This window comes from Peromyscus eremicus, chromosome 1, assembly GCF_949786415.1.
Source record: "Peromyscus eremicus chromosome 1, PerEre_H2_v1, whole genome shotgun sequence".
NCBI classification, from domain to species: domain Eukaryota; kingdom Metazoa; phylum Chordata; class Mammalia; order Rodentia; family Cricetidae; genus Peromyscus; species Peromyscus eremicus.
In genome coordinates, this window is record NC_081416.1 from 165,713,701 (window position 1) to 165,739,635 (window position 25,935).

General features: G+C 46.5%; 1 protein-coding gene across 3 annotated transcripts; it reads right to left on the reverse strand.

The window, feature by feature from the left end:
* Positions 1 to 505: 505 nt before the first annotated feature.
* Positions 506 to 15,543, reverse strand: LOC131924398 (cytochrome P450 2F2). 3 transcript variants are annotated; one of them, XM_059279686.1, is made up of 10 exons: positions 15,412 to 15,543; positions 12,569 to 12,759; positions 12,314 to 12,476; positions 9,868 to 10,017; positions 5,002 to 5,162; positions 4,285 to 4,461; positions 3,801 to 3,942; positions 2,944 to 3,131; positions 1,621 to 1,762; positions 506 to 999 (listed from the first exon to the last, which is right to left on the reverse strand). In XM_059279686.1, exons 2-10 carry the CDS (start codon positions 12,737 to 12,739, stop codon positions 818 to 820), a joined length of 1,476 nt encoding a protein of 491 aa, XP_059135669.1. In that variant the 5' UTR covers positions 12,740 to 12,759; positions 15,412 to 15,543; the 3' UTR covers positions 506 to 817. The 3 variants fall into 3 exon arrangements, with proteins under 3 accessions (XP_059135669.1, XP_059135679.1, XP_059135662.1); XM_059279696.1 differs by lacking the exon at positions 15,412 to 15,543 and adding an exon at positions 14,236 to 14,363; XM_059279679.1 differs by lacking the exon at positions 15,412 to 15,543 and adding an exon at positions 14,075 to 14,203.
* Between the last annotated feature and the right edge of the window lie 10,392 nt (positions 15,544 to 25,935).

The following is a 25,935-nucleotide window of genomic DNA, read 5'->3' on the forward strand; positions in this document are numbered from 1 at the left end:
TTGTTTGCTGTACTGGATCCTGGACCAAGAGCATCATACATGTGAGCAAGATATATCCGCGAGATATATCTTCAACACTAAAAACTTAACTAAGAGACAAAGTCTAGTTAAGCTGGTTTTGAACTCAATCTGTAGCTCAAACAAGTCTTTTGACTTTTCAACACGTGACTCCAGGAGGGGCTTACGGTAGGCGGGGCTTATGATGAGCCTGTCTCCATCCCTCTCTGCATCCAGACCTCCTCTTCCTCAACATAAAGCAATGGTTTTCAACCTTCCTAATGCTGTGACCTATTAATACCTTCCCTCATGTTTTGGTGACCTCCAACCATAATTATTTTCGCTGCTACTTCATAACTGTAATTTTGCTGCTGTTATGATTCATAATGTAAATGTTTGATATGCAGATGGTCTTGGGCGGCCCCTGTGAAAGGGTCGTTCGACCCCCAGATTGAGAACCACTGCCCTAAAGGGTTTTTCTCATCTATTAATTCAGCCAAGTCAGGTATAAATCTATTGTCAAGATATTTATTAGGAAATGATACAAAAAGCCTGGAAAGGAGTACATATTTATTAGGAAATGATACGAAAAGCCTGGAAAGGAGTACATTACAGAATAGGTTCTGTGGGTATAAGATGTGCATTCCCCCTTTGTCATGTCAGTCTTTCCATGAAGACAGGCTTTAAAGACAGGAGGGATAAAGGACCGATATGTGGCAGGCCCAGGGTTTGGGGAAGGGAATGTGATAGAGACACTGATGGAGGCCCACGATAGTGAAACCAACGGGAAGAGGGACAGAGCAGTCCCTGGGCACGGACCTCAGCGAACGCGCACAGACAACTGGAAAGGCCTCGGCAAATTGCCCAGCCCTGAGCTAAGCGGGGTCAGATCGATGTCCTCCGGCTCCACCAGTGGATGCAACGTGAAGTTTTGCAGAATGGAGGTGAGGTATATGAAGAGCTCCATGCGCGCCAGTGGCTCCCCCAGACACAGTCGACGTCCTGCGTGGGTGGGAGGGCCAAGAGCAGCGGTGAAGTTAGAGTATGGGGCTGCACCCCCATATGTTCAGAGGAAAATATGTGGGTTTGAAGATAACGGTTGGGGATATCACCGACAAAGGCATCAAAGTTTTGGGGGAAATGAAGCCGAAGTAGCTGCCAGCTGCCAGAGTACAATTGTCTGGGTTCAAATCCTGTATTTGAACGTTCCCACAGCTGGGACACAGCTGGGATGCAATCCGGTATGATCTGCCTACGGGACCTAACTCTCAGCCGCTGCCCCTTTCAGAGGCAGCAGCTGGCACACAAAAGACAACAAGGTAACATTATCCCCCTCATTTTCTCCCTGCTGAGTAAATAGGATTCCCGCCCTTCCCCGCCCCCTTCCTCCTCCTGCGCTGCCAACCAGGCAAGGCAGAGTTAAAGAAAACTAGAACCAGCCTCGCCACCTAGTGGAGAGTCTGATAATAATCACTCTTAAATTAATTGGCTTCCACCCAGGTGTTACATGAGCCAAATTGGAAAAGGAAATCTCTGCACGCAAAGCTAAGAATGGGATGGGATTGAGAGGGCTTGGAGAGTAGAGTTAGGATTATGGTTTGAAAGAGTGACTCCATCTCTTACCAGCCGAAAATGGCATGAAGGCAGGGCTCTTCTTGAAGGCTTGATTGTCATCCAGAAAATGCTCGGGATTGAACTCCCGAGGCGTCTTGAACTGTTCGGAGTCATAGTGCACGGTGTTAAGAAGCGTGATGACATCTGTGCCCTGTGTGGGTGAGGAGGCAGAGTCAATGATGTGGACTCACTGAGGATTGTTTTTAATTTTAATTTTATGTGTATGAGTGTTTGCCTGCATGTATATATGTGGGTGCAATGGCCGAGGAGGTCAGAGAGAGCGGCTGGTTTCCTGGAGCTGGAGCTGGTGGTTGTAAGTTACTATATGGATGCTGGGAATCCAATCTGCATCCTCTGAGGCAGCTAGGGCTCTTAAAACTGCTAAGCCATCTCTCCATTTTGGAAGAGGGTTGTTTTGTTTCCCTCAAACTCAGGTTTCCATGCTGCAAAGATGGAGCTTATAAGGGCTTGAGAAGGAGGCCGGGATGGGGCACAGACTCCATCCAGGGTTCCCAGAGATAGATGCTAGAAGATATTGCTGAGGTCTGAGAAATGGGAGGGGGCCACCCTTGGCCCTGAGCTTTGGAGAAGCAGATGTAGGATTTCTGAGGGAGGAGTCCTCCAACAATGGTATTTTGGCACCAGGAGATGTTCAGATGAAGTCCCAGACCCTTGTAACTCTTTAGAGGTGTCTAAGAGAGGGGCTTGAGATAGGGGAGGGATATGGCACTCCAGTACCTTCTGGTATGAGATGGAGTTCTGGGAAAGGACTCTGTTTTTTAAGAATCTAAGTTGGCTAAGCCTTGGTGGTGGCCTATGCTTGTAATTCCAGCATACAGGAGGTAGAGGCAAGAGGATCAGGAGTTCAAGTCTATCCTTAGTCACATAGGGAGTTTGAGGCCAACCTGGGCTACTAGAGACTTTTGCCTCAAAATGTGAAAAACAGAGCTGGACAGATGGCTCAGGCGTTAAGGGCATGGGCTGCTCTTGAAGAAGACCTGGGTTTGATTCCCAGTACCCACATGGTGGTGGCCAACCATAATGTAACTCCAGCTCCAGAGAACACAACTTCCTCTTCTGGCCTCCTGGGTCACTGCATGCATATGGTGCACAGACAAACTTTCAGGTAAAACATCTACCCATACACATAAAAATTAAAATTAAAAATTGGAAAAAAATGTTAAAAAAATTTTCAGAAGCAAGTAACTTCCCACCTCTGCAGCTTTGCACTCTGGGAGCTGATTGCTAAGGTCAAGGGTACCCTTGAGCCAATTATAAGCCTGAGATACCTCTTCCTAGGTTACCCCACGTCGTTTCAGGGACCCGGCACACCTTGGGTATCATGAAGCCGCGGAAAGGCGTGTCCCGAATGACGCGGTGTGGCAGGTTCATGGGGATGACATCTGCGAAGCGTTGTACTTCGTGGATCACTGCGTCTGTGTAAGGCATGTTCATGCGGTCCTCCAGTGACGGCATCCGCGAGCGCCCTACCACACGGTCAATCTCTTCCTGCACGCGGGCTGGAGGCGGTAGGGGAAGGTAGTGGATGATGGTGTCTGAGGAATGGCTGGGACCAGAACAGGTTTGTGCGAGTGCCCGGGAAAGGCTAGTCTGGGTTTCAAAGCGTTCTTTTTTGAGAGAGGGCAAATGATGGCTGCTGCAAGGGTTTCTGGGTGTGGGTCTGTATAGGTGGGCATCAGGGCTACTTAGACCTCAGGATCCTCATTTGATTTCTAAAAGGGCTTTGAGGCTCATGGACCCAGTGGGTGGGCTGTGAGGGAAGGCTAGAGATCTCCCACCAAGCCACAGAGACACCCAGGAGGTGGAGCCTGGGGAGGGAGGGGGTCACATGTTGTGCTAGAGGTCATGTTGTGCAGGAGAGGTCGGTGTCCTTAGCAAGCCTTGTGGCTGGGGCTCAGGGGTGGGGTTTTGAGAGGACAGAGGGAGCAGGACTCTGAGGCCTGACAGTCACGTGTATTGTGGGCAGGGCCCAAACTACACAGGAATGATTTGGAAGAGGATCACCACGCAGGGTGTGTGGACCCTGAGGGCTATGTAGCTGGGGTCAGCCTCTCAGTGGGTTTGTCTAATATGAGAGAGTGCATTAGTAGAGGGCTCTAATAGACCCTCTGGACGGGGAGAAGGCAAGAAGGGACAGAGTGTAGAGTGGCCCTTTGCTGCCCGTGTACCTTGCACTTTGGGGTACTTCATGAGAATAAGGAAGGCATGGCGCATCGTGGTGCCCACGGTCTCCGTGCCCCCGAACAGCAGGTTGTGTGTGGTCATCAACAGGGTATCCATTTGGAAGTGGCTCAGTGGGTCTTTCTTCTCCTGTGGGGGTCGAAGAGTGGGGCTATGAGTCAGGGCCTGGGGGAATCCTACACTTTGGAGCCTGTGTGACTGGCCACCAGGGGCCAGTTCAGTCCCTCTCTTGAGCAGAGGAGTGTGAAGGGAGAGATAAAAAGCGGCAAGGCCCTTAGTGAACAACTTGGCAAACCACAACAGCTTAATGATTTGTTAATTGGAGGTGGCTCTGGGCATCAGTCCAGCAGGGCCAGGTGCCACAGCTTCTCTTCCGGGAACAAGTGCCCAGCTCTGCCCAAGCTGAGATCCCTGCAGATTTGAGGCCCCGGATAGCAGAAGGGGTTCAGCTCATTTTCATCTCGAGGCTACCTGCGCCATCTTTGTGAGGAAGCAATCGATGAAGTCCCGGGGAGAGTTGGGATCCAGGGAGTCCTGGTGTTCCCGGACACTGCGGGCGATGAGCTCTTTCATGCCTCCAAAGTTCCGGAACATGCGTCTGTGCGGCCCAGGCAGCCAGTCCAGGAGACTCGGGAAGATGTTGTACATCTGGGGACCAGAGTTGGAGGGGCTTCGTGAAGCAAGCTACTCCGCAGGGTGTGTGGTTGGGGACTCATGGCTAAGTAAGGTAAGCGGATCAAACAGGCTCTGACCAGGTCTTGGCAGGAGTAGCCAAGTTCTGCAAGGGTGGAAAGAGTGTGTGTGTGTGTGTGTGTGTGTGTGTGTGTGTGTGTGTGTGTGTATGTGTGTGTGTGTGTGTGTGTGTGTGTGTGTGTGTGTATGGCTGGACTGAGCAACTGGGGGTGGGGTTATAAAGTAAGAGTGGGGTCAGGTCAGGCCAGTTACATTTCTTCTCTGTTGGTTTTACTTATTTTTCTGAGACATGGTCTGGCTTTTCAGCCCTCCCTGGTGGGGTTCTCCCTATTTAGTCCAGGTTGACCTGGAACTCTGGCAATCCTCCAGTCTCAGTCTCCTTAGAGCTGAGATTATAGGCGTGTTTCATCTCACCAGCCCCTACAGCCTTCGTTCTCCATGGTTGGACCCTGTGGACACACCCTACTTGCATCTGGTTGGCCTCAGAGTACTGACCTCACCCCAGGGGCTGCTCATTATCTGGAAGTTGTCGTTAATAAATCGGATAATGGTGAGCAGACGCTCATCATCATAGTCGAAGCGGCTCCCAAAGATGACGGAACAGATAATGTTGGACACTGACCGGCTCAGGATAAACACAGGGTCGAAGGGCTTGCCTGTGGATAGAGGGAGTGGGTCAGTGTCCAGCTTTGGCAATACAATATTTGGCAATAGCCAGGCTAATTATCTGTCACAATTACCATTTACTCAGCGTTCACTGACCCATGACACCGTGTCTTGCAGTCCAGAGTGCTCACATGTGGCCACTCAGTGTGCAATATGACAACACTCCCAAAGTATTTGGCAATGTCACCCACAACACAGAACTCACTATATCCTGCAGAACAAGAATACTTATAACACAAGGCTGGGCTGTTCTTGGACACATTACACCACCCACAACACAGCATACACATCACTAGGTATCACTACAAACACTCGCTCACTCAACCACCAACAAAGTACAGCCAGTGAGTCTACCAGGGCAGCAGTAACCCCAGGTGAAAGGCTGAGGCAGGAGGATGGCTACATATTTAAGTTCAGCTTGGGCTATATGCTCAAAATTATCTTGGGACAGGAGAGTTGGCCCAGGCAGACTACAGGCTGTTAGCAACTGCCTATAACTGCCTTCAGGGTGTCTGACACTTTCTTCTGGCCTCTGTGGGCATCCCCCCCACCCCCAACACACACAGTTGGCACACATTCACACAAATACATGCACACATAAGTAAACCCTAAACTAAAAAGAAAATAGACATTTGGTTATAGTGATTGACATCTGCAATTTCAGCTCTTGGGAGGTGGAGGCAGGAATCAGGAGTTCCAGGTCATCCTCAGCTGCCTAGTGAGTTTGAGGCCACCCTGGGCCTTGTCGCCACGAAAGAAACAAAACAAAACACCCCAAACCAACCAGACAAACACAACATATGCCAACACAGTTGGCCCACAAACATCCCAAGACACAGTCACAATGTGCTGCCTCATGTTGTCAGCACACAGCGCCATCCTCCTGCCTCACAGCACACAACAGTAACTCATGGCAGCTCACTGGATAGTGCAGAACACACTGTGATATCATAAGACATACAACTAGGCCCTAGAAGAGATGACACATAGTAAGTCAACATTGGAGCTCAGCAGACTACATAGCACAGTCCCACACACAATGCCCGAGGACAGCCTTACCCCAGTATAGAGCACAAACATACAGTCTAGTCTCCAATCAGCTAACAGCCAAACAGACTACGTACGGGAGACAATAAAAGCAACAAGGTCCGATGGTGCAGGCCTATAACCCCAGCGCTTGGGAAAGCTGAGGCAGGAGGTTCATTATGAGTTCCAGGCCATTAGGAGTTTCTGTTTTGAAAACAAATAAACCAACAAAACCCACATTTCAACACAACGTCTAAGACAGAAGAGCACAGTCTGGAAAGTAGGATCTGAAGGTGGACTCTTAGTCTTTTCGTTTTTCCTGAACCTCAGTTCTCATCTGTAAAATGGGCTTGGTGACAGTCCCCTCCTCATGGAGCTGTTATGAAGAGTCATATGTAACTAGGAAATCCATAGCTGTTGTGGTAGGTTGAATAATGGACACCATGGGTGTTCATATCCCCACCCCCACAATCTTACTTTAGATGTGCTATTATTAAGAATTTTGTAATGGGGGGCTGGGGAAATGACTCAGTGGTTAGGAATATGTATCGCTCTTGCAGAGGATATGAGTTCAGTTTCTAGTACCTATGTTGGGCAGCTCACGATGATCTGTTCTTGACTCCAGTGGGATCCAATGCCCCTGGCCTCTTCAGGCAGCTGCACTCACATACACATACCTCCCCGAGACACATAATAACATAAAAATTACAAAAATTAATTTTGTAATAGGAAAATTATTGTGAATTACCTGGGTGGACCTCAGTAAGGTCCTTATAAAGAAGAGTTAAGTGGGTCTAAAACAAAACGTGTAGCTAGGTGGTGGTGGCACATGCCTTTAATCCCAGCACTCAGGAAGCAGAGGCAGGTGGATCTCTGAGTTCGAGGCCAGCCTAGTCTACAGAGCGAGTTCCAAGACAGTCAGGGCTACAAACAGAAAACTTGTCTTGAAAAATAAAAAGTGTGTTGATTGGAAAAAGGAGGACGAGGAAGAAGAGGAAGAAGAAAGAGAGATGAGAGGAAAAGAGGAGAGAGAGAGAGAACATCCTACTGACCCACTGCTTACTTCAGACCTATAGAACCGTATAAGAGAGTGAATCTGGCTGGGTATGGTGTCTCATACCTGTAATCCAAGCCCATGGGAGACTGAGGCAGGAGAACTTCTTATGAGTCTGAGGCCAGCCTGGGTTACGGAGTGACAGCCTAGTTAAAACAAACAAAAAACAAACACAGGATTTGTGTTTTATTAAGCTACTGCATTTGTGACAATTTAAAAAGAATTAAAATTGTATGTATTTGTTTGTGTGTGATGCAGATGGAGGCCAGAGGACATGCTCTCTTCTTCTGCTAGGTGGGTTTCGGGGATGGAACCCATGCTGTCAGGCTTGGCAGTGAGTGCCTTTGTCTGTTGAGCTATCTCACTGGCCCCATTGTGGTAATGTGTCAGAGCATTACGAGACCAATAGAAGCCGCTGTGATTTCACTTACATCACACGCAATCCCTTCAGCATCATGGGTGATAGATTCATTACTAATTATTATTTTTTCCAAAGCCTGTAAGATTTGGAGAGCAGGGGGAAAGGTTGCTATTTTAGCATTCTGCATTTTAGTTTCTTCTTTAAAATGGGGCAGAGAAGGAGACTTCATCGACTTACATAGTTTTTTTTTTCCTCCCTCAGGACCTTGCCGTGCAGTGAAGGCTGGCTTTGACTTCACAATTCTCTTGTCTCAGCCTTCTGAGTGCTAATGAATTTGCAAAGAGATGACCATACCCAAGGATCTTGGAGCCACAGGCAACTGTGATTTTGTTTGAACTTTGTAGTGTTGAGATGGAACTGAGGTCTTGTGCACACTAGGCAAGTACTTCACCCCTATGCCAAGTCCCCAGCCCCTCACTGGGGGATCTTAGGCAGGGCTCTACCACTGAGCCACACCCCCAGTCCCTCACTGGGGGATTCCAGGCAGGGGCTCTACCACTGAGCCACACCCCCAGCCCCTCACTGGGGGATTCTAGGCAGGGCCTCTACCACTGAGCCACACCCCCAGCCCCTCACTGGGGGATTCTAGGCAGGGGCTCTACCACTGAGACACACCCCAGCCCCTCACTTTGGGATTCTAGGCAGGGGCTCTACCACTGAGCCACACCCCCAGCCCCTCACTGGGGGATTCTAGGCAGGGGCTCTATCACTGAGCCACACCCCCAGCCCCTCACTGGGGGATTCTAGGCAGGGGCTCTACCACTGAGCCACACCCCCAGCCCCTCACTGGGGGATTCTAGGCAGGGGCTCTACCACTGAGCCACACCCCCAGCCCCTCACTGGGGGATTCTAGGCAGGGGCTCTACCACTGAGCCACACCCCCAGCCCCTCACTGGGGGATTCTAGGTAGGGGCTCTACCACTGAGCCACACCCCAGCCACTCACTGGGGAATTCTAGGCAGGGGCTCTACCACTGAACCACACCCCCAGCTCCTCACTGGGGGATTCTAGGTAGGGGCTCTACCACTGAGCCATACCCCCAGTTCTTTAGTGATTGTGTTGTTTTTTTTCTTTTTAAAAGAGATTTCTTTCTTTTATATAGTAAAATAACTAATAAATAGAGGAGTAAACCACATGAAATAAAGATGAAATGCCCAGAGATGGATTGTTCTGGTGGGATGCTTAAAAAAATTATAAAGTAGCTGGCATATATGAATGTATGCTAGAGGTTTTTTCAAAGTCTAGGGTGAATTTGTATTTATGGGTTTTATTTTGAAAGTAAAACTGAAGTAATTATAAACCCATGAAAAATAAAATGGTCAAAAACAAAAATTTTTTTTTTAAGTTTTAGTTATGTGTATGTTTGTGTATGTCTTTCTATGTGTATGTGTACATGTGTGTGGATACCCATGGAGGCCAGAGAGGCTGTTGGACCCTCTGGAGCTGGAAGTTGTGAACTATCATGTGGGTGCCGGAAACTGGACTCAAATCCTCTACAAGAGCAGCTCGTGCTCTTAACCATTGGACCATCTCTCCAGCCCACTTCCCCCAACCCCCTGCCATTTGTCATTTTTTTTGAGACAAGGTCTCATGTAACCTAGGCTGGTTTCAAACTCACTGCTTAGCCAAGGATGATCTTGAACTACTGGTCCTCCTGCCTCCACCTCCTAAATTCTGGGGTTACAGGTGTGCACTACCACAGGTTTAGCTGTGGTGGTTTTCCCCCAACATTTTAAATTAGATTTATTCATTTTGTGTGTGAATGTTTTGCCTGAGTGTATGTATATGCACCATATGCGTATTTGATGCCCGTGGAAGTCAGAAGAAGGCATTGCATTCCCTGGAATGGGAGTTATAGATGGTGGTGAACCACCATGTAGGTGCTGAGAATTGAACCCGGGTCCTTTGGAAGAACAACTGGTCCTAACTGGGCCACCTCTCCAGCTCTGTGGTGAGTTTTTGAGAATGGCATCATCATTACCCACTAGAAATAAACAAGCTGGGTTCTGAACACTACAGATAACACAACAGAGCTGTGATCATAAGGCAAGCCTCAGAGACTCCCGTGCCTATTAACCTCAGGAGGGATAGTGCCCACTATGGGCAGAGTGAGAGGCCTCCAAGACTTTCTGTTCACACCCAGGCCCTGGAGCCCATAGAGTAGGATGGATGTGATTCCAGGGTGTGGTCTGACCTTCCGTTTTCCGTAGCACCTCCAGCAGGAAGCTGCCCTCTTCCAGGATCCGCTCCTCGATGCTCCTTTTTCCCATCCCAAAGTTCCGCAGGATTTGGACTGAGAACCTTCTGAGGACCTTCCAGCGTTCTCCATTGGAGAAGGCGATGCCTGGGAAGAAGAAGGAGAATTCCAAACTCAACTGCCAACCAACCCATCCTGAACCACAGCCACCGACCCGAGTTATCTTTTCCTCATGGCTTTCGGGGAAGAGGATTCAGTTTAGAATCTCATTTCCCCTGATTCTTCCAGCAAACCCTTCCTGACCCTCGTGTCTGGGCCAGGTGCCTCCTTTGGGTTCTGCAGGACTCTGGACTTTCATCACCTGATCACTGTGCCTCCATATTCCCCTGTAAAGACCAGGTCACTTTGGGCTATCAGAAAGGCAGTGTGAAGACCTGTGTTTCATGCCACTGTGACCTTGGTATTGTCGCCAGGCCTTGCTGATGATTGCTTATTGATTACTGAGTGCACAAATAAGAGATAAGCAGAAAAATAAACACCAGGACACTGGGAACTCACCCCAGAACAAGCCTGATCTCTCAGACTTTGCACAACCCTTTGCAGAAGCCAGTCCTCTCCCCCGCTCTTTGAATTTTGGTACTAGGATTGATTGAACCGAGGGCAACACAGACGTCAGGAAGGTACTCTGTCACTGAGCCACATCTCAAACACTCCTTTTACTTGTGCTCTTGACAGTGTCCTCTTAAGTAGCCCTGGCTGGCCTGGAACTCATCATGTAGACCAGGCTGGCCTTGAACTTGTGAAGACTCCTGTGCTTCTGCTCACCCAGTGCTGAGATTACAAGTGTGTGCTACCATGCTTTGCTCTCTTTTTTACTTTTATTATTAATATTTGTTACATTTATTTATGTGTGTGTGTGTGTGTGTGTGTGTGTGTGTGTGTGTGTGTGTACACGTGCCATGGAGGTCAGAGAATAACTTTGCAGGCATCAGTTTTCTTTTTCTTTTCCTTTTATTTTTTATTTTGTTATTTTCGAGACAGGGTTTCTCTGTGTAGCCCTGGCTGTCCTAGAACTCACTTTGTAAACCAGGCTGGCCTTGAACTCACAGAGATCCGCCTGCCTCTGCCTTCCTAGTGCTGGGATTAAAGGTGTGCGCCACCACTGCTCAGTTCAGTTTTCTCTTTCTACCGTGTGGGTTTCAGGGATTGAACTCAAGTAGTCAGGCTTGGCAGCAAGCACCCTTCCCATCTCACTGGCCTCATACTTTATTATTATTATTATTATTATTATTATTATTATTATTATTATTGATATCAGTGGTCTTCCTCAGTCACCCTCCTGAGCTGTTTATTGAGGCAGTGCCTCTCATTTGAGCCCAGAGTCTGCCAACCCAGTTAGTCTAGCTATCCAGCTCTGAGGATCCCTTGTCTCTGCCTCTCACATGCTGGGATTACAGACAGCAGCCATGCCTACTTGGCATTACGTGAGTGCTGGGGATCCGAACTCTCAACCTCAAGCTTCTGCAGCAAGTGCATTATCCTCACAGTCAGCTCCCCAGCCTTAGAACACTTTCACTCCCTCTTGACCTGACTAGTCATCTTCATCATTTAGGTATCAGTTAGGAGGAACTCTGGGGCAGGAATTCCTCCTTGGCTGGGTCAGGCACTTCCTTTGGGTTCCTGCAGCTCCCCAACTCAGTTCTGACCATGCTGGGATGTCACAGACTCATGATGGCCTGTGTTTCTCATTGAACTAGGAATCATGGGATAAAGTCTCGGATTTCTTTAAAGAAAAATGCAGATTCTTTTTGACATAGTCAAGAATTAGCTGTTGAAGAAGAGAGAAGATGAGGGAGGAGGACCAGAGTAAGGAGGTGACTTGATGGGTAAGGTGCTTGCTACACAAGCACGGGGCCCTGAGTTTGCTGGATGTGACCCTGCACCCATGTTTGCTGGATGTGACCATGACTGTATTCCCAGTGCAGGGGCATGGAGACAGGTGGAGACAGACCCTGTCTCAAACAGCATGCAAACAAACATCCCCTCCTCCAAATGAGATGGGATTTGAATTGGGGAACATAGAGTTAGACCTGATAGGGATTGGGGTTGAGTTGAGGTAGACAGGCTGGGACAAAGGTCAGTACTTGGCTACTTGACTGAGTGGAAATTTGATGCTGTGGTTGAGACAGAGTAAAGATTGGGGTGAGCATGGGGTTGGACCAAGCAGACATGGAGGTTGATATGGCTGTTCAGTTCAAGGTGGGAGTGTGAGTTGAAGCGGGGTAGATCCCACTCTCCCCTCAGGATCGCTTGTCTGCGTCCTTCATGAGGTCATTAGTGAGATCTGCAGCTCTGAATGCCATCGAGATGACAGTCTCTCACCCTTGTTCCCTTCCTAGATATGCGAGAGACTAGAGGATGGAGCAGATGGGGGCAGGCTTACCATTGCCCTTGGTGAAGTTGAAAAAGACAGGGTATGAGCCACGGCCACTGAACTCCTCCCCTTTGTCCACAAGAGCCTCCTTCACAGTTTGGTATCCACTGAGGACCACCACTCGCCTGGGCCCCAGGTACACTGTGTACACGGACCCATACTTCTTACTTAGCTGGAGGTAGAAGAGAGAGTTTACTGGGGCTTGGTGGTCATGGGACCCCTTTCCCTCCCCATTGCCCTTTACCAAAGGCAAATCCCCTGCACCTTGGTCAGTGAGGTCAGCAAGTCTTGGGAGCGCAGCTGCAGCAGGTTTCCCAGGATGGGGAGAGGTTTGGGTCCTGGAGGCAGCTGGCCCTTGCCCCATGAGGTAAAGGTCAGGGATAGAGAGATGACGGCCAGGAGGAGAAGCAAGATGGCTGTGCTCACACCATCCATATTGAAGGCAGCTGCAGTGCCTGCGGGCAAAGAGAAATGGAGAGCGTGGAATCCCTCTACTCACATTCTTCTGGAATGTTCCTCCTCTGGGTCTAGGCAATGGGGGTAGTGGAGAGAAGGAGATGCAGAGTGAGGTCAGAGGCTAAGAGGGAGAGGAGGAGGGAAGAAAAAGGGAGAGGGTGTGCGAGGACACAGATGGCTCGCCAAAATGTAAACATGAGAAAGGAATTTGGAGACAGGTGGAGACAGAGGAATACACAGACAATGAAATGGGAAACAGTGGAATGCACGTCTTATCAGTTTGTGTTGCTGTATTATCTATCTATCCAACTACCAATATATCATCTATTATCTATCATCTATCAATAATCTATCATCTGACATCTGTCTGTCTATCTATTATCTGTCTATCTGAAACCATCTATCAAAGCACTGACTCTCACAAAGAGAAATAACAAAAGATAGACACACAGATTGGTACAGACAAATGAAGACCTGGAGATAAAGGAGAGAGGCTGGCAGGTCAGAGAGAGAGAGAGAGAGAGAGAGAGAGAGAGAGAGAGAGAGAGAGAGAGAGAGGAAGCCAGAGAAGGAAGAGACAGATACACACACTTTTTTTTAATTTTATTTTTTGCTAGTCTATGAAGACAGGCTCTCGCTCTAGCCTTTGCCGGCTTCTGATCCATGCCAATCCTCCAGCCCCAGCCTCTGAGTGCTGGGATTACAGGCATGTGCCGCTATACCTAGTTCAGAGATGCATACCAAGAAACAGAGACAGGCCAAACATTGCTGCGTGTCTGCAATCTGGCACTGGGGAGGCAAAAGCAGGAAGAAGGTCTGAGGCAAAAGCAGGAAGATTTGAGCCTAGCCTTATCTAATATAGTGGGTTTTCAGTCAGCCAAGGGCTGGGCATGAAAACCGTGTCTCAAAAGCAAAAACGGAAACAAAACAACCCCTTCAAATAAAAACAACAATAACCCCCCCCCCCCAAACCAAACTAGCTCAAATCAGCCCAGACAACAACAACAGAAACAACAACAACAAAAACAAAGGAGAAAAACTGCAACCACCCAGAGATAGATACCATAAAATAAAGGCTCCTAAAACACATATATTTAAACCACACACATGATATTGCTGTTTGTCAAGTTAAGAAGAAGAAAAACCGGGAAATAAAATAGAGGGATGGGCAGGAGAAAGAGTGAGAGCCCTGCTCCTAACAGGGATTGAAGAAGGACAGACGGCCCAGTAGACACAAGCTGAGACAGACAGGAAAGTCCCAGAAGAGATCCTCAGAGACGGAGTCAGCGCCCTCTCTTGGGAGCTACCCCTCACCTGCGTCCCAGTCTTCTGTAAGAATGTTCCGAGCGCTTGTGTGTGCTGGAGTGTGTGCGTGTGGGGGGCATCTGCTCTTAAGTTTCCGTGCCCCTCCTCTGCCCTGCCCCCTTTCCTGGTTCTTCCAGTGAGCTTAATCCCCTCCTACCATCCCATCGTACCTTTCGGGTAGACCCTGGGCTCTCAGCCAGCTGGCATGGTGGGGTGAGTGGGGGCCACACCTCGAGAACCCTCTGTCACTTGACTGAGGCCTCCTGGCCCTAAGGCTGACCTTAAATCTCTCCCATGTGTCCAGTGCCTGCTCTTTGCCTTGGAATAGGACAAAAGCTTCTCAACTCTGGGCCTGGTTCTTGACGAGGAGGTGGGTTTTGGGTTTCGGCCAAGAAAATAATGGGCCAGGGAGTCAGTGTTGTGGATCCAGTACTGGATTGAGTCCTATTTTGGGGCTCTTCTGGTCTCTGTTTCTAGGTTCAAGTCCAGTTTTGCCATCCCAGCCAAGAGGCCTTGCGTAAGGCCCGGTCCCTTCGGTAGAGACCTCATTTCACTGGACTCTTCCTGTGACCCTCCACGTCTTGTGGTTGGTCTCTGAAATTCTCTGTGAATTTCTTTCTGTCTCTCTCAGTCTCATGATACAGGTATTAAATCCTAAAAGACATGTATTAAAACGACACACACGATATTGCTGTCTGTCAAGTTAAAAAACAAAGAAGAAATAGAGAATAAAAAGAAGGAAAGATGGGGGGTACATTAAGGCCAAGGGTCTGGGAAGCCCCTTGGAAGTGTACCCAACTTTGCTCTCCTTGGGTGGGTGGTGGGAGAGAGGAGGCACTTGGAGGCCCCCTTTCTCTTTAAGGTTTATTTTTAAATTTTAATTACGTGTATGGATGTGGTATATGCATGTGAGTACAGTTGCCCACAGAAGTCAGAAGAGGGCATTGGATCCCCTGGAGCTGGAATTATAGCAGCCAGGTATGAGTGCAGGCACCAAGCTGGATCCCCTGTAAAAGTGGTACAGGCTCTTAACCCCCGAACCGTCTCTCTAGCCTGTCTCTTTGTTTGAGACAGGGTCTCACGTACCCCAGAATGTCTTAGAACTCGCTAGGTAGCCAAGGGTGACCTTGAACTCTGAATTCTTTAGCTCCCACCTCTGGACTGATGGTACTACAGGCATGTACATTCACATCCGGGTTTTGTTTGTTTGTTTTTGTTTTTGTTTTTGTTTTTTTGGATGCTGAGGATGGAACCCAGGGCGTGATGCATGTCAGACACTCTACCAACGGAGCCAGGCCCCCAGCCCTGCCTTTCTTTCTTTCTCTGTGTGTTTCTCCCATCCTTACCTCCCAGCAGGTTCTTCTAGGTTGCAGCCTCTTCTCATCGCCCTCCATCTCTGTGGCTCATGCTTCTGTGACCGTGAATATAGTTGGCTGAGGCTGAAGGAGAGTGAGGGAGAAAAGGAGGGCCACAGAAAAAGAACTCAGATCATGCTTTCCCTCCCTCCCTTCCTGGCTTATATGAGATCTCCCTTCTGCTCTCCTGAGTCCCCCTCCGCTACCCATGTCTGTTCTTGGCGCTCATCTTGGAAACTGGTCCAAGTTTCTCAACTTCTGTCCAGGTCAGAAGAGCTGTTAAAGCCAAAGCTGGGGCAGGGCAAGAGAGAGGTTCACTGAGGGCAATGGTCTAGGAAGCCCTTGGAAGTGAGCTCAACTTTGCTGTCCTCCTGGGAGGTGGGAGAGGAGGCAATTCAACACCTCAGGTCTCAGGCACGCGATGAGATGGAGGTGGGGCAGATGGTTTTGTTACAGCCCTGGAAAGGCTGGTTAGGGCAGGTCCTGGGAGAGGGGTGAAAACTTCCTTGTGGGATTACAGGTCTCCTGTTTCCCATGGCATCAGCCCCTACTTCTGAGGGGAGGGTGTAGTGCTGAATCCCTTGGCTCTGAAACTGGTTTGAGAGGCATCTCCTGTGATGGCCTCACTGGGGGGTTTTTAAGGACTTTGTGTTCTTCTTGTGTTCTGACTTTCCAGCCCGTTCCAAATGGAACTTGGACTCAAGGAGGGATGTACTTTAGACACTGAACTTGGCACTGTTGATGTTTTGGGGCTACTAATTTATGTGGAAGTCCGTGCCATGTGTGCGAAAATTCTAGGTTTCCAGAACTGAGAGGACACTTTCTCTTTAGGCTTGTTCCAGAAAAAGTAGGCAAATTTACAGTCTGCTCTAATGCTCTGCCCAGTCAGGAGAGTCACTTTGCAGTGAAGAACGGTCCAGGTGGTCCTGGACTAGTCCTTTTACCTTTGAAGCTTCAATTACACAACTGAGAGAGGTAAGAGAAGATTGTCCAAGTCAGCCGGGAGGTGGTGGTGCACACTTTTGAATCCCAGCACTTGGGAGGCAGAGGCAGATGGATCTTTGAGTTTGAGGTCAGCCTGGTCTACAGAGCCAAACAGAGAAACCATGTTTTGAAAAACAAACAAACAAACAAACAAACAAACAAACAAACAAAAATAAAATTGCCCAATTCAGAGGGCATAGATCCTAGGAAAAGCTCTGAACCACATAAGACAAGAAGATGTACAATTCCTACCCCAAATACTACAGTCACCTTGAAGGGAGAGGGGCTTCCTGGAGGAGGTGACTCTCAAAGCATGCTGGAGACTCAGTTCCTTCAGTGAAGTGGAAATACTGTCCCCCTGTGTGTGCTGTAGTTTCTCCTTCAACATAATTGGCATCCCCTTTGGAAGATGGAAGAGCCAGGGGGAAATGCAACTCGTATTCACCAAAAAAAAAAAAAAAAAAAAAAAAAAAAGAAAAGATTCCAGGTTCCTAGCTGCAGAAGTCATTTCTCCATCCATCTGGTTGTGAAGGCATCAAGTGGCCCTGGAGGTTCTTGGTTTGTGTTTGTTCTAAATATTCTTTTTAGATTTATTTTATTTTATATGTATGAGTGTTTTGCCTTTTTGTATATCTGTGTACCACATGCATGGCTGGTGCCTGAGGAAGTCAGAAGGAGCGTTGGATCCCCTGGAACTAGAGTTATGGAAGATTGTCAGCCACCATGTGGGTGCTGGAAATTAAACTAAATCTACAAAAGCAAACTCCACAGCCCTAGGTATATTCTTTTTCTCTTTAAAGATTTATTTATTTATTTATTTTGTGTATATGAGTGTTCTATCTGCATGCATGCCTTTATGCCAGCAGAGGTCATCAGATCTCACTAGAGATAGTTGTGAGCCACCATGTGGTTGCTGGGAATTGAACTCAGGCCCTCTGGAAGAGCAGCCAGTGCTCTACTGAAAAGAGTGCTGCCACTGAGCACTCTCTCTGGGGGATTCTAGGCAGGGGCTCTACCACTGAGCCACACCCCAGACCCTCACAGGAGGATTCTAGGCAGGGGCTCTACCACTGAGCCACACCCCGGCCCATCACTGGGGGATTCTAGGCAGGGGCTCTACCACTGAGCCACACCCCAGCCCCTCACTGGGGGATTCTAGGCAGGGGCTCTACCACTGAGCCACACCCCAGACCCTCACTGGGGCACTCTAGGCAGGGGCTCTACCACTGAGCCACACCCCAGACCCTCACGGGAGGATTCTAAGCAGGGGCTCTACCACTGAGCCACACCCCGGCCCATCACTGGGGGATTCTAGGCAGGGGCTCTACCACTGAGCCACATCCCCAGACCCTCATTAGGGGAGTCTAGGCAGGGGCTCTACCACTGAGCTACGTACCTAGCCCATCACTGGTGGATTAGACTTATTCTTGTTTTTTTTCTAAGACTTTGAGGTGCATAATTAGGCTATTTATTTAAGATCTCATGAATATTTATTTATTTGAAATAGAGTCTCACAGTGTAGCCCTGGCTAGCCTTGAACAGATCTCACAGAGATCTGTATCTTTCTGCCTCCCATGTGCTGGGATTGAAGGTGTGCACCACTTTGCCTGGTGATTTGGCCTTAACAATATTTGTTTTATTATTTTTAATTTTGAGTGTGTGTGTGTGTGTGTGTGTGTGTGTGTGTGTGTGTGTGTGTGCATGAACTCTAGTGCCTGCAGAGGCCACAGGCATCAGATTTCCTGGAGCTGAGTTACAGGTGGTTAGGAGCTGCTTGATGTGGTCACCAAACTTGGGTCCTCTGCAACAGTTTTTTTTTTTTTTCTAATTTAAAGTTTTTTCATACACCATATTTTGATCATGTTTGTTTACCCTCCCCAAAGTCTTCTCTGATTCTCCTCACCCCTCTGCCCACCCAACTTTACATTCTTTCTTAAAAAAAAAAAAAAACAGAAACAACAATAAAAGAGTGAGAAACAACCCCACCTCTTGACAAAACCCATAAAATTAAAGATCAAAACAAACAGGCAAAAGACCAATGAGACAAAAATATAACAGAAAGCTCAAAAGCAAAACAACCTCCCTCCCCCAAAGCAGAACGAAACAGAAACACCGCAAAAATACAGTTGAGTTCCTTTCGTGTCAGGCAGCTATGAGTTCCTTTGGCCTGGTTTTCTTTCTTTATCAGTTATGACAGAGAGCTTTGCTAAGGATAGTAGTCTGGATTGGTAGTTGTCTTTCAAAACTTGAAACGCGCCCTTCTTAAGCTCTCCTAGAGTTTGAAGTTTGAGTTGAATCATCAGCTGTTATTCTGATGGGATTTTATTTGTATAGACTTGGCTTTGTACCTCTCTTCTGCTCTGTTTTCTTTTCTTCCTTTTTCTCTTTCTTTCTCTCTCTCTCTGTCTCTGTCTCTTTCTCTCTCTCTCTCTGTCTCTCTTTCTCTCTCTCTGTCCATCCACCCTTCCTTCCTTCCTTTTCTTCTTCTTGTTCTTGTTCTTCTTGTTCTTCTTCCTCCTCCTCCTCCTCTTCTTCTTCTTTTTTTTTTCTTCTGTTTTCTTTTTCTTTTTTTTTTTTTTTTCCGAGGCAGGGTCTCTCTGTGTAGCCCTGGCTGTCCTGGATCTCACTCTGTAGACCAGGCTGTCCTCGAACTCCCAGAGATCTGCCTGCCTCTGCTGGGATTAAAGGTGTGCACCACCATGCCTGACCTCTTCCTGCTGCTCAATGCACATGTTCATTGTTCTGTGTACTTAGTGGTTTAGTTGTAACATGATGAGGGGCAATTCTCTCTTCCTTGTCTGGCTTGGCATCTGTTTCCTTAATTTTGGGGAATTTTCTGCCATGATCTGTTTCATTTTTATGCTTTTAGAATGAAATTCTTCTATTTCTTAGATTTGTTCTTTTCATAGTGTCTCAAATATTTTGCAAAGCCCTCATACCTTCTTATTATTTTAATTTTATTCTTTTTTTTTTGGACAGGGTTTCTCTGTGTTGTTTTGGCGCCTGTCCTGGATCTCACTCTGTAGACCAGGCTGGCCTCGAACTCACAGAGAACTGCCTGGTTCTGCCTCCCGAGTGCTGGGATTAAAGGTGTGCGCCACCACCGCCCAGCTTAATTTTATTCTTGTTGGAACATTCTAACTCCTTCCTTGTCCTCAATCTCAGATCTTCTGTCTTCTCTTTGATCCATCTGTTGGTGGGGTTTTCTATGGAGCATTTGTTCAACTTGCTGTGTTTTTTATTTCCAGTATTTCAGTTTGGATTTTCATCAAGTTTTTGAACTCTTTATTGAATTCCTCTTTTATAGCTTTTATTGACTTTTTTTTACTTCATCCAGCTGCTTGTGTCCTTTGGAATTCATTCTGAAGTTTATTTTCTTTCTTTTAAAAATATTTTTGAGCATATTTGTAATAATTATTTTTGAATTCTCTGCCTGAGATTCCATCTAAATCATTCTCACTGGAGGCCATTACTGTGGTATTGACAACTTTTGGAGGATTTATATTGCCTTTTTTTTTCCCCTTCATGTTATTTATGTTTTTGTGTTGGGACTTGACTATCTGGAGTTAGGTCATTGGCTGAAATTATTAATTTTTAAATACTGATTTATTAAAAGTCACCACTATTATTTTACAGGCAGTATTTGCACTATTCAGGAGGGACTTGGTTAGGGACTGGCGGCTCAGTGGTTAAGAATGTGTACTGCTCTTGCAGAGAACCCGAGTCCAGTCCCCAGTACTCATGTTAGCTGGCTCACAACTGCCCATAACCCCAGCTTCAGGGGATTCAACCATCACCTCTGGACTCTGAGGCCACCTGAACTCACATGTGTGTGCATGTGTGCCTGCACACACACATACAATTTAAACAAATGTCAAAAAAAATAAGAGGGACCAGGCTGTAGGGGCTGTGGTGTTATTTTCCTTACCTAGAATGGTTGTTGGCGCCCCAGACATGACCCCCAGTGTTAACTTGCTGTTAGAACAATATCAGAAAAATCAATGACTACCAAAGGCCGAGAACATAGTAATAACCAGGAACAAACAATAAAATTGAATGACTTTGTTTTTGCATGCCAAGCATTTTATGATGTAAAGGGTTGCTGATAGTAGTGTGTACACTACTAACATTTGAGTTGCTTTAATTATGAGTGGAAAGACAATAACAACAACAAAAAAGAATAAAAGGGAGATCTGGGGAGATGGTTTTGCTCTTCCAGAGGATCTGGGTTCAGTTCCCAGCATTCATAATTTGGCTCACAGCCATCTGTGACTCCAGGTCCAGGGAATCTGTTGCCCTCTTCTGACCTCCAAGGCCACCAAATACACATAGCACACAGGCATATATATTGGTAAAACACTCAGGCATATAAAAAAATAGTTCAAAAAGAAAGAAAAAGCTCCATCAACAATTTAAAATACCAAACCCAAACCAAACCCCAAACAAGCAAATGAATAAACATACAAACAAAAGCCCTTATCGTAGTGGTTCTCAACCTGTGGGTCATGACCCCTCAGGGGGGTCAAATGACCCTTTCACAGGGTCATATATCAGATATCCTGCATATCAGATATTTTTTACATTACGATTTATAACAGCAGCAAAATTACAGTTCTGAAGTAGCAATGAAATAATTCCTCACCACAACATGAGGAACTGTATTGAAGAGTCTCAGCATTAGGGAGGTTGAGAACCACTGCCTTATTGTAAGGCTACAGATTATTATTGGGGTGACAGAGAAAAGGTGGATGAGGTAGAGATATGTGCAGAAGGAGCTGAAGGGGCAAAGGAGAGGGTGGTGAGGCAGTCTTGGCTGAAGGTTGACTGAAAAGGGAGGAGTGAAGAAATACACGCAAACAATGTCTGTCGTTCAGCTCTCGGGAGGCTTCGGTACAGATATCCTATAAACTTGACCAGCCGATATTCTTGGTCAGAGGAAAATGGGACAGGAAAGAGTAAGAAAGAGAGAGAAAGGGATAGAAGAGCGCACCGGAGAGCGAGAGCAGTCTGGTCTGGTCTTTGATTTATTTAGTGGTAGAATTCTACTGTCCTGATTCAGCTCTGAGTTTCCCAAGGAAGTGCACAGAGGAGTCCAGGGCTGTATGCATGCTGGATGCAAGTGTTGCACAGCTTAGCTGGCCTCTCTGCACTTGGTGGGATCATTGGCTGTGTTTGGGTCTCCAGATGGCTCTATTGATGTCCTGCAGAATGTGTAAGTCCTTCAAAGAGCCAGCCCCACAATTATAAGTGAAATGGAACATGGTTTGGAGGCCCTGAACACTGAAACAGCCACAACGGGGGAGTCCTATGGAATAAAGTCTACAGGCTTCAGACATACTGATAGCTATCATGAAGAGAATCCAGGCCCTCTGGAAAACTGAACATTGTGTGTGCATCCCAAAGAAGCTGAAGTTAGTCAATCTCTCCCTCATTTGAAAAACCAACTATAAGCCTGCCATAGTGGTTCATGCCTGTAAGCCCAGTGCTCAAGAGGCTACGAAGCAAGATCCTGTCTCAAAAGCAATCCATCCATCCATCCATCCATCCATCCATCCATCCATCCCACAGACAACAGCTTAACTAAAGCTAGTGGATCACTTAGAAGACGACTCCTGGAGTTCTACAGCGAAGCTGTGTTTTCTAGGACGGTGTCTTCCATGGCAAGCACTGGTAGTAGCCTTTTAAGGATTACTCATTCTGGTTCTTGGTCTGTGCACCTGTATTTACTGTAGGTGATGGTTTTGTTTGCAATGTTTCATAAAGCCAGGGAAAAGGAGTTTGCAGGTGACCCCACCTTTCCCCTACTCAGGAGGGAGAGGTAGGTATGTGAGATTGTGAAAGCCAGACAGGGAAGCGGACAGCAGAGACCTCTAGTTCACAACTTCTTGTCTGCTTTCCTTGCTTCCTTCCTTCATGTCTCCTCTTCCTACTCTTCCTTTTGTGATGGAACTCAGGGCTTCCTACATGCTAAGCACATACATGCTCTACCATCGAGCTACATTCCCAGCACTTCATCTTGATTTCTTTCTACATCCAAGTCATGGAGTGGCTTGACCATTCTGTGACCTCCCAGTCTAGTGTTTGTCCCAACAGGCCTGAGCCCATGCTGGAGCCTTGAAAGCCAGGCATTGACAAAGGGATCTAGGTTGTCCAAAACACTGAAAGAATCTGACCTGTCCCTGAGCCAAACTCCTTAAGCCTTTATATAAACCTCATGATTGCCTCTCTCTGCCTCCCTCCCTGCAGACACACCTAGGCCCCTTTTTAATTTTTTTTGCCTTCTTTATACATGACAAGAAGCTACAGGGCAATCAGTAAATAAGTCCCTTAATATCTGCTTTGAATACATCTCCCTGGCAGTTAATACTTCTCTGGCATGTCAATGGGACCGAGTTTGGGAAGATTGAGGCCTTCTTTTGTGGGAATTCCCACAGTACTGATTTTGTGGCAACTCCATCCACTAGATATGAGGGAACAAAGCACAGTGCAACACAGTTCTTCAGAGGGTTGACAACTTACTAGAACTGTGTTGCTGTGGGATGGTCTGTATGTCAAATGTGTTGTTGATTGGTCAATAAATAAATCACTGATTGGTCAGTGGCCAGGCAGGAAGTATAGGCGGGACTAACAGAGAGGAGAATTGAGAGAACAGGAAGCTGGGTGAGAGAGACACTGCCAGCCGCCATCAGGACAAGGAAGATGTAAGGTACCAGTAAGCCATGAGCCATGTGGCAAAGTAAAGATTAATAGAAATGGGCTAAATGTAAGAGTAAGAGCTAGACAATAACAGGCCTGAGCTAATGGCCAAGCAGTTTAAATAATGTAAGAGTCTGTGTGTTTATTTTATAAGTGGGCTCTGGGACTGGCGGGACTTGGTGGCGGGAGCTGGAGAGAAATTCTCCAGCCTGAGAGAGATTTGCCCTGACCGTGGGCCAGGCAGGAAAACTCTAGCTACAAATGGCGCCCAACGTGTTGGCAAGAGTTTCCACCTAACACCTGAGTAAAAAGATTCTAAAACGGAGCTAAAAACAGCTTCCTAATTGTCTCTCTCAAATGAGCGGCAGCTGCTGGTTTGAGCTACTGGCGGGTTCCTAGCGTGCGTGCTCGACCTGCCGCCGTATGGCGGGAATGAGGCCTCTGCGAATGGCACATTAAGCTATGTGGTGAATTTAGCCTTTGCTAGCACAAAACAAAACAAAACAAAACAAAACAAAAAAGAGGTTTCTGCGCTACACGCTGCTTTGATAGAAGCATAGACCCACTGTTTCTGAGAGTTGATGGCTCCCAGAGCTGGCGGAAAACGGACTACCGCCATGTTGGGAAGCTGAAGTGGGCGGAACCAGCAGCCACAGCGCCAGTGCCGTTTCAGGCTTAGAAGGCTACAGTTTAAAGCAATAGGCTCAAGCTAATATAAAAAAATAAGCCACGTAAAGATGGCTACCACACAGAGAATCTGGATTATGTTCTCTTTGATATTCGTAACTGAACAAAAACATTTGATTGTAAAAGCTGTTGAGTTATGCCAAAATGTATATTTTAAAGGTACCTTGACTTCAAAATTTGGATATAAGGATATGTTGCTTTGGAAAAGAGTCTCTGCTTTTGTTTCCACAGAAAGCCAGAGACTATGGATTTGTTCCAGATTAAGATACATCAGGTTTGACCAGCCAAGACCCCCTGAAAGGTCTCCAATGACACCATGGCCCAGATGACTCAACATCCAGAATGGTTTCAAGGCAACTGGCTCAGACGATACAGCCTCATGGACTACTCCATGATCCTAAAATTTTCTTTGTGTCCCCATAAGATACAGCGCCCCCCTCCAGCAGGAAGTAGTAAGAGAAGCTACGCCCAAATTCCCAAATATACCAAGCTGGCTTTAGAGATGGAATTGGCTCACTCCCCCTCTAAACCCAGACATATTGCTCAAAAAAAATGGTTAAGAGATTCTTGTGTCCCAAATCAGAAGAGCCCTCTGGTGTGAGACAGAGAAAAACCAATATTTTTATTTAAAGCAGGTTGATTATAAATACAATCTCTTTCTAAAGAAAAAAAGGAGATAGTTTAGATATGATAGGATGAAAGGGTAGATTAATGAACCTACTTTTAAAGAGTAACAACTTGTTTAAAATGTTTTACATCGCTATAGATTTTAGTTTATTGATACAAGTTTAAACTTAATTTTGTTATACTGTATATATATTTCTATTCTTGTTTGAGGTATTATGTTTATGTAACTCATTTAAAATTATAATGGATAATTAAAAAATAGATTAATAATTAGTCATCTATGATAATCATATTTGTAGCCATGTTAGTTAAGTCTTCTAGGTATACATAGTTATATTTCAGATAGATAGGTAGTCTTCAAACACTTCAAAGACCTACAGAATATGGCATTTAAAATGTTTTAAAAATTTAGACTTTCTGGACAGTGAGACATGTCTGCTCCTGACAGCACCGATTTACTTCAGAGAGGAGGATGGGCATCGAAGACACTCCATACGGAGTTTATCTTCACCTTGACAAAAATAGCCATTTGGGCAAGAAACTGTTCTTGCCTGGACTGCCTGATCAACTGGACATGCAGGACCCATACAAAGGTGACCACTGAACTTTGCTTGACAAAATGGTCCTTCAGGTTCCTGCTTTGCAGAGAAAACTGCCAGACATTCTACAGGACACAGAGAAAAGTGAATAAGAGACTCTAGGCCTGTGGGCTGAAGACAGATGGCCCAACTTTACAAGAGAACTTTGAATGACTGTCCAGGCTGCCAGCTGTCTCTGTCTACCCTACAAGACTCCTAAAAGTTGCTTATATCCTTCTCCATTTCTCAGGTAGTAGTATATCCTTCTGAGGTCTTTGATGTGGTTAAAGACTAGATACTTACAATTTTCCTTAGTTATAATAAAAGATAAGTTAGATATAAAACCTTAAACTTACAAATATAAGATAGATAGGATCTCTTCTTTAATATTGTAACTGTAATTCTTGCTTGATAATTGTTTTGTTATATGTAATTTTACTATGTTAAAGTTAAAACCTTCCTTTTTAAGAAAAGAAAAGGGGAAGTGCTGTGGGATGGTCTGTATGTCAAATGTGTTGTTGATTGGTCAATAAATAAATCACTGATTGGTCAGTGGCCAGGCAGGAAGTATAGGCGGGACTAACAGAGAGGAGAATTGAGAGAACAGGAAGCTGGGTGAGAGAGACACTGCCAGCCGCCATCAGGACAAGGAAGATGTAAGGTACCAGTAAGCCATGAGCCATGTGGCAAAGTAAAGATTAATAGAAATGGGCTAAATATAAGAGTAAGAGCTAGACAATAACAGGCCTGAGCTAATGGCCAAGCAGTTTAAATAATGTAAGAGTCTGTGTGTTTATTTTATAAGTGGGCTCTGGGACTGGCGGGACTTGGTGGCGGGAGCTGGAGAGAAATTCTCCAGCTACACTGTGTGAGGATAACAGGCTTTCTCTTTCTCTCTATATTGATTGATTGATTGATTGATTTTGTATGTTTGTGTGTTTGT

Bases quoted from the DNA above. Each gene is read 5' to 3' on its own strand.
- LOC131924398 (XM_059279686.1), bottom strand. From the start codon at position 12,739: ATGGATGGTGTGAGCACAGCCATCTTGCTTCTCCTCCTGGCCGTCATC. The intron at 12,477-12,568 runs GTGCAGGGGATT...TTCTACCTCCAG, and splicing joins TGCTGACCTCACTGACCAAG to CTAAGTAAGAAGTATGGGTC. The intron at 1,763-2,943 runs GTGTGCCGGGTC...TCACCCACACAG, and splicing joins GCGGCTTCATGATACCCAAG to GGCACAGATGTCATCACGCT.